The 16,651-nt window shown below is 41.6% G+C and overlaps 1 protein-coding gene across 4 annotated transcripts in view; it reads left to right on the plus strand.

Annotated features, from left to right (window-relative positions):
- The first annotated feature begins 1,728 nt into the window (after positions 1-1,728).
- Plekhh2 (pleckstrin homology, MyTH4 and FERM domain containing H2) overlaps positions 1,729-16,651 on the plus strand; it is a 95,799-nt gene continuing 80,876 nt past the window's right edge. The window contains exons 1-2 of one of the 4 annotated variants that reach the window (XM_034514443.2): positions 1,729-2,007; positions 10,258-10,387. In XM_034514443.2, coding sequence (XP_034370334.2) covers positions 1,835-2,007; positions 10,258-10,387 — 303 coding nt within the window. In that variant the 5' untranslated portion in view covers positions 1,729-1,834. Of the gene's footprint in view, positions 2,470-10,257; positions 10,388-16,651 lie in introns of all 4 variants that reach the window. The other 3 variants (XM_076942391.1, XM_076942390.1, XM_076942392.1) reach the window with 3 other exon arrangements.

A 16,651-nucleotide genomic window follows, 5' to 3' on the forward strand; every position in this document is an offset into this window, starting at 1 on the left:
CATATTTATGGAATTATACAATATTTCCAATTTTGTGATTGGATCCTTTTATTTAGTGTATTTTCAAAGGCTTATTCAACATGTGGCTTGATTTCTCTCTCCATCACCGTGTCTCTTCAGTCTGGAGTAGCCCAGGCTGGCCTCAGATTCACTACGGAGACGACAATAATCTTGATCCTTCTCCGTCCAGCTCCCAAGTGCTGAGATTACAGGCTTCCCAGCTTCCACTTCTTTTTAGTGCTGAATAATATTCCATTATATCATGTGGAGCTTGGGGTTTTTGGTTGTTTGCTTTTGTTTTGTTTTCCACAGCCAGAAACAGGAAGCTATTGCACTTAAAAAAAAAAAATCTATAGCCAAATTCAATTTGTCATGTTTCTAGAAAAAGGTGACTGTAGGTAAATGTTGACTGAGCCTTACAAGGTTGGCAGTCACGTTGAGAAAGCTGCTTTTTATGAGTGAATGTATTCACTCGGCTCACTAGTCGATTTAGTATTTCTGACTCACAGACGGAAGTGAGTCTATTTTGGCATCCTCTGTCTTTCCTCTTGTTGGGTCTCTACTGACTTGCTGTGCTAAATTATGCAAGTTACTTTAACTGTTGATTTAACTCCCGCATGCTCTGTGAAATGAGCCCAGTCCAGCCTGCTTGTTTGCCAAGGCTGTTTGGAGACAATTTTTCATATGATATGCATCATCAGCTCCCACAGAAGGCAGAAAGAATTTGCCGTGTGGGGGTTGTCTGGGATCTAGTCCAAAATTAGCGCTCATCTGGAAGAAACATGGACGCCTGGTGCTTGCTTGCTGGCCTTATTTGTTTTCACATATGGCTTTCCCTCTAAGGAACTTTACAAAATTTATCACTTTAGTGAATTTTTTTCTATATAAGGTTGGCTTTTTCTTTTGGAAAAAGACTGAAGTGGAAAAAGCGTTCTGATGCCTTCTATTAGTTAACTGTGTATCAAAGAGAGTAATTTGTCTGACCTAGTTTAGTGACCTGGGGAAGGATTACTTCTAACATCCAGAATTTGTCCCTCCCCTCCTCTGTGTTCCCCTCCCCTCCCCTTCATTCCCCTCTCCTCCTCCCTGGTCCCTTCACTTCTCCCAAGACAGGCCTCTCTAGGCCCCTGCTTGGGATGTGAAATCCAACTAGATTTATCATTCATATGCTCATGCAATATACTTTTGTGCGGTTTGCAAAAGAACATCACAGATTCTCCCTTTCAAACGCTCGCTGGCTGATGGTTGCAATAGCAGATCAGGAGAATGTGTGCATGCCAAGAGCGCCAAAACAGGGACGTTCTGAGGGCAAAAACAGGAGCAGAGGTTTCCACTCTGTGGGGCAACAGTCTGGAGACTGTCACTGGGCTGAGAGGAGAGATAGAACTTTTAAAGGTGGAGCAGGAAACAGCATGTCAACCTTCCCAGCTGGATTCCTCAGGCCTCAGACCACAATCACCCGAGGTGTGAGGAGCAGCTGTAAAAACTAAACTTACACAAGCACGAGGGAGGTTTTGCAGGCTACACATGGAATCCGTTCCTGGCTATTTAAGCACCTGGAAGACAACACAGGCCCTAGGCAAAGTGCACACTTAACACTAGTAAATATAGAAAGACGAAGGATTGGCAAGAGGAGAGGGTTCATGCCTAGAGACTATGCAAGAGGATGGTCTACAGGTCCAATCGAGGCGAAGGGAATGGAAAAAGAGGTGACCAAACGCATCATCAGGCCTTATAGTCTAGGTGTGGGGAAGGCAGTGGGAACACCTCTTGGGTCAGAGCTCCTAACTCCGAGGGGCACCGGGAGGAGCCAAAGTTATAAACACCTCCTCCAATGACGCCAGGTGGTCGGCTGCGCCTTCCGATTAGCTATTCCAGCCGCCAATCCCGCAGGAGGCGGCGCTGTCCTGGTCTCTCTGGGCTCCAAGTGCGGCCGGCGCGGGCTGAGAGCCTGGAAAGCCGGTGGAGGGTGGCAGGCGAGCCGGGACATCGGGCACCGCCGCAGAGGTAGGCAGGTGGGCAGAGCGCGGGGCCAGCGGCCTCGGGGACCGAGCCTCCCGGGTCCCTGATCCCGGGGACCACGCTGTCCCGGGTCTCCGGCGAGGAAGGGGGCGGCGGGGCCGGCGGAATGGGACAAGGATGCAGCGCAGGACGCCGCGAGCCCCTGCTCGGCCCGGGTCCCGGGTCGCCCGCACGAGCCGTCTGGGCACTGCTCTACGTACCCTGGGCTCCTGTGACGTTCTGTTAGAAAAGCGGGGTCCGGGCTTGTGGCACGGCCGGGGGTCGTCGGGCAGGGGAGCTGCGGGGCAGCCCCGCGTCCCCGCGCGCCTTTGGTTCCATCGGCGATGCTACAGTTTGGCCTGCGCTTCTGAAGAGCTTTGCTGCCAGGGGACCCGGGACCACAGTTCTCCAGCATTTCATCTTTAACACCTCCGCTTGCCCGACCGCCCGACGCCAGAGCGCCCTAAGGTGACATACCCCGAAATGAAGCCGCTCCCGGGAGGAGGAGTTGAGGCATTCTGCCTTGCGGAAACTCTCCTCTGGCCGGGCTACCTGCGGGTCATTGGCTTCTGAGTGTGTGTCCAGGAGAAGTGTGGAGGAATAGGCTGCTCTGGGGCAGTGCCACCGAAGGGCTGGCGTGGCCCAAGCAGGGCTAGGTGGTGGTAAGGTTCTTTAAACAAGGCATGCTGTAGTCTAGTTAAGAAAGACATCTTTTCTGCATTGGGGGCTGGGGGGGGGGGGGACATAACCCACAGCCCAAACTGTTCTAGAGAATATATGGGGTTTAGGCGTTTATCCAATTTTCATGAGTGTGAGCCTAGGTAGTATCCTTCCTTCCTCCCTCCTTCCCTTTCTTTCTTCCTCCCTCCCTCTCTCCCACGGACTTTCGTCTTTTTAAACCTCCCCCCCCCCCAACCTCCTTTTAGGATTTGGAAAAGAAACAGGAAGTCAGCGATTCAGAGAAAAGAGCGTTCACTCCACAACTATAAACAGTTTATTTTGTGCCAGTAAATATTTCCAAAGTCACTGAAGGTCTTTAGAAAACCTCAGCTTTTGTCTGCCCCCCGCAGAGCAGGTAGATCCCCTTAGAGTTCAAAACAGACAGGGCATTTTTAGAAATGGATTATGGCCCCCAGAGCCATACAGTTAAGTCACTAGCGACAAGGAAACTTGAGAATTCACATTCGTTACCAGCCAAGGTGGCGCTCTGCTGAGTTACAGCTTCCTTCTCCTTAGTTACAGAATTGCAGAGTTACCCAGGAAATCTCATGTCTAGACCTGGAGACATCACAAAACCAAACTGAAGTCTTGAATTTCTTTTATTATGACTTAATTATTGGGCACCAAAGATGTCAAATGCATGTTTGGTAATCTTAACGCTTTTCTACAACACCATATAAATGTATAATTACCACAACTAATGACAAATAGATATATTTATCTTTGAATTTTCTTGTATCATTACCTGGGTATCTTTACCTAGCCAAGTTCTAGGTAAGAGATATGTACTGTACTTTTCATAGTCGAGGTTACAGTTCTCTGTATTGTTATTGGTGAGTTATTGGTGAGATTCCTGGCAGGGATAATAACTAATAATAAATGGTTACATCTGTAAATGTGGTCTTAGTATATACCCATTCTTTGTTTGTGTATGTTCTTTTTAATTGAGATACAATTCACAAACCATAAATTCAACCTTTGACATTGTATAGCTTAGGGGACTGGGGCATATTTGTGCAGTCACCACTATCCGGTTCTAGAATAATAGAATAGTTTTCTTCATCCCCACTAAGAAACTGTAGGCCAGTGCTTCTCAACTTGTGAGTCGAGACCCCTTTGGGGTGGAATGACCCTTTCACAGGGTTCACCTAAGACAATCAGAAAACACAGATTACGATTCATAACAGTAGCAAAAAATGTAATTATAAGTAGCAACAGAAACAATTTTACGGTTGGGAGTCACCACAACAGGAGGAATTACATTAAAGGGGCAAAGCTTTAGGAAGGCCGAGAACCACTGCTCTAGGCCTGTTCGTAGTTAGTCACAATTGCCTTCTCATCTCCTTGGCAACCATTGACCTGTTTTCTGTCTTCAGATTTGTCTGTTGTGGACATTTCATACACTATGTTACCTGGAGTTCTGAACCATAGAATAACTTGAAACATCATGTGTGTGTATGTGCGTGTGCGTGTGTATATGCATGTATGTATTTGTACTAGTTAGTTTTCTATCGCTGTGACAGTTACTGTGACTAAAAACAACTTGGGGAGGAAAGGGTTTATTCTAGCTTACAGTGTATGGCTCATCTGTGAAGATAAGTCAGGACAGGAACTCAAGTAGGGCAGGAAGCCGTGGGGCAGGAACTAAAGCAGAGAACATGGAGGAAAGCTGCTTCCTGGCCTTCGCATCCCATGCTCAGCCTGCTTTCTTGTACAGTCCAGGAACTGTCCAGAGGTGGCACCACTCCCTGTGGGCTGGGCACACACTTCTTTTTTGTTTTTTGTTTTTTTGTCACTCCAACACAAAAACACATCATTATAAAACCCTAACCTTTCCTCTCTTGCCTACGTCAACCATTAATAAAGACAATGCCCTACAGACTTGCCTCCAGGCATCTGGATGGGGACAGTTTTCTCAGTCGAAGTTCCTCTTCCCGATGACTCTAGCTTGTGTCAACTTGACAAAACCCAAGGACCAAAATAATTAACACCTTGTCGAATGGACACAAAACACACCACTATTAAACCACAACCGTTCCTCTCTTGTTGTTCCCAAGACGTCATGCTAATATTAAAATAACAATTATAAAACATTCCAACTTCTAAAGATCCCATAGTCTTTAAAAAATTTCAACACTTAAAATTCCAAAGTCTCTTTAAAATATTCAGTCACTCAAAAAAATTCAAAGTCTTTTAACTGTGGGTATATGTAAAAAAAAAAAAAATGTTACATACTTTTTTACTCCAAGAGGGAAGAACTAGAGCACAGTCACATTCAGTTCACACAAAACCAAAGTCACCAGTGTAATGCTCAGTGTGTGGCACTCACCATCCTCTGGGCTCCAGGGGGCGTCAGCAGCTCTGCCTGCCTCTGTGGCACATGAGGCCATTTCACTCCATAGTTTCTGCTGTTCCCTGGTGGTTGCCCCTTCGTACCGCTATCTCCAATATTCCGCTGTAACAAGCGCATGGTGCCAAGCCTCACCCAACTTGTCTCCATGATCACTTGAAGCTTGGTGCTTCTACTGCAACCGAGGCTGCACCTTCAACAGTGACCTCTCCTGTCCTCTCACAGTGCCAGGGCTCAGCTGCTTGATCCCTTCATGCTTTCAAAACAAGTTCTATCTGGGTGACCCTTTATACATTACCAAGTGTGTCTGCCAGCATGAGATGCAGCCTTGGCCTTCTCTGGACCACAGCTTCTGTGTGCTGACCCTGAGGAAATACTCCCAGGAAAATTTACCTCAGTAATGCGGTCTCTTAATCACTGGTAAAATCTCAGCTCCAGCTAACCAGCATTGAATGTCCAAGTGAAGCGAAGGTTTAACTTCAGTGGTTCTGGTCCCTTCTATCACCGCTGATTCTTTAACCCCAGCTGCCCAGATTCTTAATCCAAAGTATTGAATGACCCCAATAAAGTTTTTAAGGTTTAAAACTAACTCTGTTAGTGGCAATTCATAAATGTTTGTTGCAATTTTCCTCTTCACCCAGCTAGCTCCCAAATACTTGAGACTGGACCATTATATTTATATGACAAGCTGTAAGGGCACACCGACTGAGCAGGGTTTTTCTGGTTGAATCCTCTAAACTAATCTGGCTCCTCCCAGTCAAAATCCCAGTGATACTTGCATTTTGGTACGAAGCTGGCTCTCTGGGCTCTAGGTGTTTTCTCATGATGTCTCCCCATGGCAAATCCCACTTTCTCTCTTGCCTTCCCTCCTACCCTCGCTGGGAAGAAGTCCAGCCCTATTCTCTCCCCTGCTCAGTCATTGGCTGATCATCCTTTCCATTGACCAATCAGGGAACAAATGGGAAGCAATGCTTACACAACCTTGAGGCAAGAGATACTTAGAGTAAGGACTGCAGCCAGATATGGGGGGCACAGAAATGAGCACTTGAGAAATACAAGGATACTTTGTACACGTGTAACTTTTACACGATGCACAATAATGTTATGCCTACTGTACTCTCAAACTTCCTTCTTGAACGTAACAAGCCACGCCTCCATCGTCTTCACTACTTGTAACAGTGTCATCTTCCAGTCTCAAGAAAGGCTCGCTGAGCTCTGAGCGCTCAATGGCTTTTCCAAACTCCTTGCACGACCCTCTTTAAAACAAACAAGAACAAAAACAAAACAACAACAACAACATAGCATGGGAGCAGATGCAGAGAACCATTAGGCCAAACTCGGAGAACCCCAGAGAAGAGGGGTCAGAAGGTTTATAGGAGACAGAGGGGTCAAGAACACCACAAGAACATAGCCCACAGAATCAACCAAGCAGGGCTTTTAGAGGCTCACAGAAACTGAACTAACAACCAGGGAGCCTGCATGGGTCTGAGCTAGGTCCTCTGCATATATGTTACAGTTGTGTAGTTTGGTCTTGCAGAACTCCTAACAGTGGGAGCAGGAGGGTGTCTCTGTCTCTTTCAGCAGCTCTTAGGATCTCCTACTGGGTTGCCTTGTCCAGCCTTTACACGAGAGTATGTACCCAGTCTTATTGTAACTTGTTAAGCCATGTTCCATTGATGTCTCTGAGAGGCCTGCTCTTTTCTGAAGGGAAACGGAGGAGGGTCAAGCCTTTCTTCTGCAACTGGATATCCAGTGTTCTACATCATATGTTGAAAAAACTATTGTCTTTCCTGTTCAATGGTCTTGGTACTCTTTCAGAAACAAATTGATTGTAATCACAAGGTTGTATTTCTGGCTCAACCTTATTCTGCTACTGTCTCTCTTAACTATCTTGAGTACTGTAGCTTTGTATCAAGTTTTGAAGTTTGAGTATGTGACTCTTTAAGCCCTTCAAGCTTGTTTTGGTCCCTTAAATTTCTAGGTGAATTTTAGGATAACTTACCAACCCCTTCCCCCAAATCAGTTGGAATATTCACAGTTATTGCATTGCTCAACCATTTCCAAGTCTTGTCATCTGCAGAGTGGTATCCATAAACACTCCATTTCTTTATTTCTTTAGACCCGATATTGTCCCTTGATGACATGTAGTTTTCAAAGTACAAATCTTGCCCTTGTTTCATTGAGTTCATTCCCAAGTGTCTTATTCATTGTCATGCTAGCATAAATGGAATATTCTATTAATTTGGGGGTTTTTTCTTTGCTAGAGTATAGAACTTGATTTTTGCATATTGATGTTCTCTGAAACATTACTCAGTAGTTCTAATAGGTTGTGTCTGTATATGTGTTTTTCTTAGAATTTTCTAAGTACGTGACCTGCATCTACGCACATCCTCTGAAAATAGTTTTACTTCCTTTTAAAAATCTAAATCTAGAAACTGTTTGTTTGTTTGTTTGTTTGTTTTCCTTACCTGGTCCAGACAGGTTTGTCTGTGTGTAGCCCTGACTGTCTTGGAACCCAGGGATCTGCTGCTCTTAAAGGCACCACCACCACTTAACTGAAACATTCTATTTTACTCTTGCCTTGGCTACATCTCTCATATAACGGAGGGCAGAAGTAGTGAGGACAGGCACCTTTGTCTTTTGTTGAGTTTCAGGAGGAAGCTTTCAGTCTCTGTTGAGTGTATACGCTGTGAGCTATGGGCTTTTGGAGATTCCCTTACCAAGGGGAAGACTTCGCTTTCTATTGCAAGAGTGTTGAATGCTTATGAAGGGATTTTGGATTTTATCAAACTCTTTTTCTGTGTTGTTGAAATGATCATGTACATTTTGTCCTTTATTCTAATCATATGACACGTTGCCTTGTTTTGTTTTGTTTTTTTCATTTGTTGAAAAGTATTTATATTCTGTTGATGCTATTTTTTTTTTTTTGGTTTTTTAAAGACAGGGTTTCTCTGTGTAGCCCTGGCTGTCCTGGAACTCACTCTGTAGACCAGGCTGGCCTCGAACTCAGAAATCCGCCTGCCTCTGCCTCCCAAGTGCTGGGATTAAAGGCGTGCGCCACCACCGCCCAGTGATGCTATTTTTTAAACTATAGGTCAAGAATGTAAGTTATTGGCAAAGAACTGGTCTACCCTCAAGAGGGTTCAGATCTCAGCAAATCAAGACAAACTCTTTACACTGGGACATAAGCAAGTTATTCTAACCATAGAGGAAAACTTACCCAGCGTGAAGTAGATTATGTTGCGTGAGATAGAACAGTCTCCATACTTTTCTGCATAGTCGTTTGAATGGTTTAAGAATTAAGAGTGTCTCTTTTCTTACAGCTTTTTATTGTTTAATATTTCATCTGTGTTTTTCCCCCTGATCCTCTATAAAGCTAATGGAAAGATGAAGTCACAATAGAATGTACAAATTTGCGATACCAAGATGAAACATTAATAGTAAATGTGAATATGGTAAATGAAAATGTCGTTCACAAAGCTAATATTTAAAAAAAAACTCAGAATAGAAATCCACAGGGGTGGGATTTTATAAAAGCTGGAGAATTTTCTCCAGCTCTTCATGTTTCTGTAGTCTGTGGCCAGGATGCGGAGGTGTCTAAAAGTTTACCGTGGTTACAGGTGATTTTAACAAAAATTGCTGCCTTTGTAGAACAATTCATTTGTATTTGTTTGTTTCTAAATTATGGAATGATAATTTCATTATTTAAGTGAAAGCTATCTCAAGCACAAATCATTTATTTTTGTGCTTAAAAAAATTGTCAAGCTAGTCTTTGGTAACTTGAAGGATTTTTGTTTGTTAGCTTGGTTTTCTTTTGCTAATTATGTAGTCTTGTCTGGCCTGGAACCCGGAACTTACAGAGGAGCCCAGGAGGGCCTTGAGTATACCATAATCTTCCTCGGAGATTATTATAATCTGCCTCGGCCTGTCTCCTGCTAGGATTTCCAAGGGAGCTTGCAATGCAGTTTTTACGATTTGGCATATGTTTAGGGAACAGGATATGTTACAGTCAATACTAGGGAATTCAGAGTATTTGTCATCATGTGTTCTCTTAGACTGGGGGCTTGGTTCCTTTGGGAAATCCATTCCTAATGCATATTTCATGAATTCATGGCAAAGGTCACTTAGAAATACAATCAGTCCCCAAACCATTAATAAACGTTCAGAATTACTTTTATGAATCCCAGAGCTAGAAGCATCCAGGCTGCTGAAATCAGTAGTCCTTTAGACTTGCAGGACAGCCTCCCTGGTCTAGATCTTCCTCCATCCGGTGAAGCTTTCCCCTGGAATTAATTTTCTTCAAAAGGACAGTTGATATTATAGAAAACACCGAGTTGCCAGGCAGTTCAGTGGTGGTGCATGCCTTTAATCCCAGCACTCAGGAGGCAGAGGCAAGTGGATGTTTGAGTTTGAGGCCAGCTTTGTCCAGAGAGTGAGTTCCAGGACAGCTAAGGCTACACAAAGAAACTCTGTCTTGAAAAAATACAAAACAAAAATCAAATCAAAACATGTCCAGATTTACTAAATGCAGATGATTCTAATTTCCATCTTTATCCGTTTCCTCTTTCTCCCTGAGATGAAAATGTATTTGTCAGATCTCTAATAACTTCCCTGGTTAGATAAGCAAGAGGCTTTCTGGCCTGAGAGACTTAGCTTGGACCCAGATGAACCCAAAATGGTATCAAGTCATCACTCTAGTGCAAATCTAAACCGTAATTCTAGTGCAGGTGTGGTATTTCCATAGGTTATTTTGTCATATTATCAACACATTGTGGTATGTCTGCAAATCCGAGAGTGAGTGTGAATTATTGAGTGGCTATTTTAAAGACTTACCTGTTAATACACAATAGTCTGCGTCTGGGTTGTGCTATCGAAGGTCAAAGTTCTATGAAAGCAACGCTGGCTCATTTGCGCCTCACAGCTGGTCCTCAAAGCTTGTGATTGTTAGCACCCTCTGTCCTTCAGCATGGGTAAACCGAGACAGAAAATTAAGCACCCCAGTGTGGCTTCCGGCCTTGACTTCTCATCTGTCATTTAATTCTTCAAATCTAGCTAGTGCTGTCTTGATCTCAGAATCTTAGACTTGTGTAGAGATGGCATTCAGTACATTGTCTCATTTCTTGAATCATCGTCAAGGCTAATGTATGTATTGACCTCTCTCCCACTCCCCCTCCCACCTCCCCCAGAACAACTATGGAGGAGCTTTCTGAGCCAGAAGGACCAATCGATTGGAAAGAGCGCTGTGTAGCTCTGGAGGCTCAGCTCATGAAATTCCGAGTTCAAGCAAGCAAGATCCGCGAGCTCCTAGCAGACAAAGTAAGTCTTCCCCAAAACTTTCATTACTGTTGGTTATCAGATCCTTCTTAATATACATTAAGTGACCTCATTACTCCTGGGGGAACAACAATTTTAAAAATAATAAATATAGTTTAACTTTTTATGAAGTATTTGATATAGTCTTTCACCAAATATGGGACAAAAAATTTATTTGTGAGCACCAATTGAATATGGGAATATTAACATGTTTGATGAATATAGATTTGATGTACATAAAGTTTATTCATTCCAGAGAGAAAGCTATAATTTATCTCATTTTAAAAAGAAATGTAATAGTATTTTGATTTGCTTTCTGTTGAAGAATATAATTTTAAACCTGGTACAGTGCCGCAAGCTTAAGGCCAGCCTGAGCCACACAGAAAAATCCCATCTCAGTAAACAAAAAAGTAAGCAAACAAAAAAATAATTTAAAAGTAATTATAGAAGAAAATGCTCTACTGATAGTAAAATGTGCTTATAATACACTTGAAAGAATTTGTCTGCTTAGGAATTTCTAATTAAATGTTATAAAATTATTGTTGAGGCTTGAATTGAGTTCAGTATAGTCATATTCTTCTATTAATAGTAATATAATTAGATTTTTTGTTACTGGATTGTACACACACACACACACACACACACACACACACACAAATGTCTCTGATTCCTGGGAACGTGGCCTCTAGACTTAGCTGTCTTTTATAATATTGTGTTGTTTTTTTTCTAATGCTATGATGAATACCATTGCCAAGAGGAAATTGTGGAGGAAAGGGTTCATTTGTCTTATGTTTCTGGTTCAAGTCCATCATTGAGGGAAGTCAGGGCATGAATTCAAGCAGGAACAGAGGCAGGGACCATGGAAGAATGCGGCTTCTTGGCTTGCTTCAGGCTCTTGTTCAGTCAGCTACCTTTCTTATTTCTCAGGGCTACCTGACCAAGGTGGCACTGCCCACAGTTGGCTTGGGCCCCCACATTAATCAACATGCCCACAGGCCAGTCTGATGGGGGCAGTTCCTCACCTGAGAGTCCGGGTTCTCAGAACACAGTTTGTGTCAAGTTGACAAAACAAATCAGCACAGATACCTACATGCCACATGTGACCATGGAACATTTCGACTAGGCTTGTTCAAACTCAAGTGTGTTGCAAATGTAAAATATACCCTGGGTTTCAGAGATTTTACATGAAAAAAATAAAACAGTTCAGCAATAATGATTATATTGACTGTGTTGAAAGTATTTTGAATATTGAGTTAATTGAGCAATATTATATTTTTTTGCTCTGTATTGCATGTTCTAGAGAATTTAAAATCAATATGTGGTTCTCATATTTCTAGATAATGTTATCTAGATAGATAATATCTATCTATCTATCTATCTATCTATCTATCTATCTATCTCTGGGTAGATAGATATTCCTAGTAACTGATTAGATCTATCTATCTATCTATCTATCTATCTAGATATCTCTGGGTAGATAGATATTCCTATAGGTATATATATATATACCTATTTATAGGTAGTTTTTGTTTATTTGTTTGTTTTTAAGATTTTTAAATTTTATGTATGTGGATGTGTTGTCTGCATGTACATCTATCTGTACACCAGAAGAGGACATCTGACCCCATGAGACTAGTTACAGATGGTTGTGAGCCACCATGTGGGTGCTGGGAATTGAACTCAGGACTTCTGAAAGAGCAGCTAGTGCTCTTAACCGCTGAGCCATCTCTCCAGCCCCACAGTGTTGTTTTAAACTTGAGTTCACATTCTTTTGGGACAGAGACTGGCACATGTGTCACTTCTCCATAGAAACCTTAAGTCTTTGTTTCCTGCTAGGCAAACATCAAAAAAAAAAAAAAAAAAAAAAAAAAAAAACCCCAGTAAAGCATCATTTTGTTGAAACCTTTGCATTTCTCATCCTTAGCATCTTTTAGGTGGAAAGACTAAAGTGGCCCCCCTCAGCCCAGTTAATTTTAGGGTAAAAATTAAGGCTTGAAAAGATTCCAGTTTGAATATCTGTAGCTAAGGGAGATGTAACTCAAAGTCGATTATCATTCATGGGCTGTTATTTTTTTCTTTTTTCAATATAAGAGTCATTTCTCATGTTGAAAGATGATTTATCTAGTATTCTTCACAAGCCCAACTATCTAGACAGTGATTTTATTTACCTCATCAGTGATTTCCTGTGGCTAACCCTTGTCGACCCAGTTGTTGCCTTTGTTTCTCGACAGCTGACCCTGTTAACCAATGGACTAAATAAAAGTTCTGTTTGTTGGTTCCAATTAGTTAATTTTATATTTTAATTTGTATAGCACCGTTTTTAACCCCCCTCCACCCACCGTATGTGGGTGTGTGTGCACGCATGTGCATGTGCATGTGCATGGAGGCCACAGAACAACTTCAGGTAGTGGTTCACAACCTGTGGAGTATGACCCCATTGAGGTTGCATATCAGATATCCTGCATATCCGGTATCATATCATAAATCATATTATGATTTATAACAGCAGCAAAATTACAGTTTTGAAGTAGCTTTGAAATACTTTTGGGACTCACAACATGAGGAACTGTATTAAAGGGTTGCAGCATTAAGAAGGTTGAGAACACATATGAGCCTTGTTTTTCTGAAACAGGATCTCTTCACTGGGATCTGGGGCTTATTGGCTACTTTGGTGGGATGGCCATCGAACCCCAGGGGTCTTTTGGTCCCTCCCTCCCCACTGCTGGGGTGATAGATCACACCAGCATACTTAGCTTTTTACATGGATTTGTGGGACCAAATTCAGGTCTTCATGATTTCATAGCAAGCATTTTACTGGCTGAGCCATCTCCCCAGCCCCTATTTTGTTCTTTTAAAAGTCATTACAGTAAGGTCCTTATGAAGATATTTTTTAATTGTATAAAAGTTTTGTTTTCTCTGTAAGTACAATTATAAGTTGTCCTTTTGATTATCGATCTATATACTATTGTATTTACTTTTTTACTGAATGATTATTTAAAGGAGCATTAGTTCAACATCACAGTGTTTTAAAAATGTCTAATTTATAACTCCGGCTTGAGGTCTAGGCGATGGATTCATTCCCATGTGTTTTACACACTGCAAATGACTACGAGTGCCAGTTCCTCATGGTTCCCAGTAAACACACTCAACACTACAGTGAGATGAAAGATTCCATTATGAAATATTATTCTCAGGTTTAAAAATTGTTTTTGGTATCCATCTACATTTTAATGAAAATGCCAACTATTGACTCATCATGTGTTGAATATTTTATAGGTAAAGTGTACTAAGTTCATCTAGCAACTTGTGTAGGTTTAAATCTTGTCTCTGTTTTATGAATTAGACAACTGATAGTTAATGTGGCCAGTATTTATCCTAAGTGATTTGTATATTTAATCTTCCCAATAATTTTATGAAATAGGTATTAATATTATCCACATTTGTACAAGGGGATAATTAGATATAAAAAGCTATTTACCTTGCCTAGGTTTATACCAAAAAGAAAGTGATAAAGCCAACACTTAAACCCAGATTCTCTGTCTTTTAAAGCCTAAAGTGATTTGTCGTCAACTCAGGTTGCTTTCTGGTCTGTCTGCCAACATACAACAGATAATATCCATCTCTCAGTGTTAGATGTATATATGTTTGGAGCATTAGCCGTTTATGTAACAGTACATATTTCCAAAGTAAGCCCTGTGGCATCATGGGTAAGTGCCAGAGGGAGTCAAATGCTTCGTTCCTGAAGTCTAGTCGGCTCCGCCTACAACTTTAGCTTTGTGTTGGGGCCAGTATGCTCAGAGGTCCTCCCTCATAGTCCTCCACACCTTCTCCCCACATGGAGGTAGCCCGAAGGCTGAAGATTCCCGAGAGAATACTAATTTGATTCTTTAGATCTTTGCCAGAAATTGTAGGCAACTACTTCCTCCTGTAACAGTGCTGGTCCTTAGCTTTGTTTCATTCTCTGTGGCATACAAGCAGCTAACTCCGAGCACCAGCCTTGGCTCCCCAGCTTTGACTATGGCCATCAGCTAGTTTAAACTCTACAGGAACTCTATGGAGGTGATTGCCATTGTCTCTAATCTCTGGATGGAAACATTAGGGCTTGAAATAAATGGTTGGCATGTTCACTAGCACACAGCTAACAAATGGTGAGCTGCTGTGGAATCACACTTTTCAGACTTGTCATGATACAACTCAGAGAGTGTTTGGTGCATGGAACTAACCCACTGTTGCTTTCTCCCGTCCTCCCCTCTCTCCCCTCCCTTGTTATATTGAGGATTGATTTCAGTGTCTTGCAATGTTAGTCAGGAGCTCTGCCACCACACTAAGCCCTAGCCTCCCGTAGTCTCCATGAACAGATTATACTTGTGACATACAGAAAGACTTGAAGGTAAACACAGATCAATACCAAACATATTTCTGAATTTTTTAAAGGAATAGTATGAGATAATGGCAGAGTGTTTTTATAATTAAATATGGATTTCAGATAAGTAAGTGAATAGAATACAGTATGTGAGGCCTTTTTTAAAAGAAGGACTTTATGCACCTATTTTTTAAATCACAATTTTCAAGTAACTTAGAATATTGAAGCATGAGAAGAAAAAGGGCCTCATTGAAGTCTCGGGCAAGTGCTGCTGGAAATGGGAGAGGTCTCTGGAGGAATTTAAGGAATGGTGTTGGAAATATCCTTAGTATGCCAAATATAAACTCTTCAGAGAAGCTGAGACGGAACTAGTCTCCCCATTTACAAGTTAGTTTTCTGAGGCAGGGAGGGAAGGTGGACAAGTTTGTCTTTGAATTAAAGTGAAATGTTACTTTCTATGAATTAGTTTCCCAGTGAAAAGGGAGGAGAGACTATGAAGCGGGTCCCCTTTAGACATCACCGTGGTGACTGACTCTTGCTCTAACCTGATGTAGCCTCAGCATCTGGTCTCTCCTGATGATGGCCTTCTTTTCATGAATGTGATCCCCCTGAAGCAGTTTAGGACCTTCTCCTAGGATCGAGGAGTCACTGGACATCAGAGCACATCCAGGACAGTACTGCTAGAAACCACTTAAATCAGACACTCATTCCCTTATGTGTTCAGTGCATCTAATGATGCACAATGCTGACTGGAAATTCCATGTATAATAGTGAGATCTTGTAGGCTATTTTAAATATCACGTTGGGGGGTTGTTGGATGAAGATACTATAAGAAATAAAAATGTTTAATGATAAGAGTCTTTAATGAATTTTATAGGAAAAAAACCAGAAAAGCCCTTCTGAGAAATTGTGTCCACATCACTAAGTGCAGACTTCCTAAAGTATTCTGCCTGAATTAGTTTGTGGGACAATTTATCTGTTCACAGGGCCCACTATTTGTGTGGTGCTGATATGATCCAAGTTTAATGGCAAAATTCTTGTCTGCTACTTGTTGCTAAGATCACTGTGGCTACAGAGAACAGTTTTTGAGTAATAAATCAAGCACAAAGCTTAGAATTTGATGCCAGTTTATAAAATGTTTAACCGTATTTTCACTAAAACTTTATATGGGGAAATTGATCATTTCAAATTGGCTTGGTATATGTTGAGTAGACTTGGACTAAGGATTACATTATAATTTACACCATGAAAGTAAAATATGATGTGAATATGCCCCATGGGTTTTAAGTGTTCTGCAAAGTTGTTATTTAGCTCAAATGATTATAAAACAGAAATACGCAACACAAAAGTATTACCTGTCAGTTTATCACCGTGTTTGAACTGGCTTTGAATATATATTATTGTCTGTAATTTAAGTTCTGATTCCCTTTGTTTATTACATTTATTTAGCAAACACTTCTTAAATTTATAACACTCATCATCTTTGTCTCAGCAATCATTGTTTAAATATTTGCAGTAGAGAGGGGCAGGAAGAAGAGAGAGAGAGAGAAAGAGAGAGAGAGAGAGAGAGAGAGAGAGAGAGAGAGAGACTCTATTAGATTATAAATGTAGGCTTGAGTTCCAAGACAGCTAGGGTACACAGAGAAAACTTGTCTCAGAAAAAAAAAAGTAGTCTTTTTGGGCTGTATCACTATCCCTCTGTTCTTTCTGTGATAGGTTCCCTGATATATAACTTAAAATTCTTTCTATTGGGAAAAGGCTCTCAGTAAAGTTACTTGCTGTGCAAGTGTTAAGAGCAGAATTTGGATTCCCTATCACTCATGTACAAGTTGGGGGTGGGGAAATCAGAGGCAGACACATCCCTAGGTTTCACTGACCCGCCCTCCTAGCCATTCAGTTAAGGG

The sequence above is a fragment of the Arvicanthis niloticus genome, chromosome 11, assembly GCF_011762505.2.
Source record: "Arvicanthis niloticus isolate mArvNil1 chromosome 11, mArvNil1.pat.X, whole genome shotgun sequence".
NCBI classification, from domain to species: Eukaryota; Metazoa; Chordata; class Mammalia; order Rodentia; family Muridae; genus Arvicanthis; species Arvicanthis niloticus.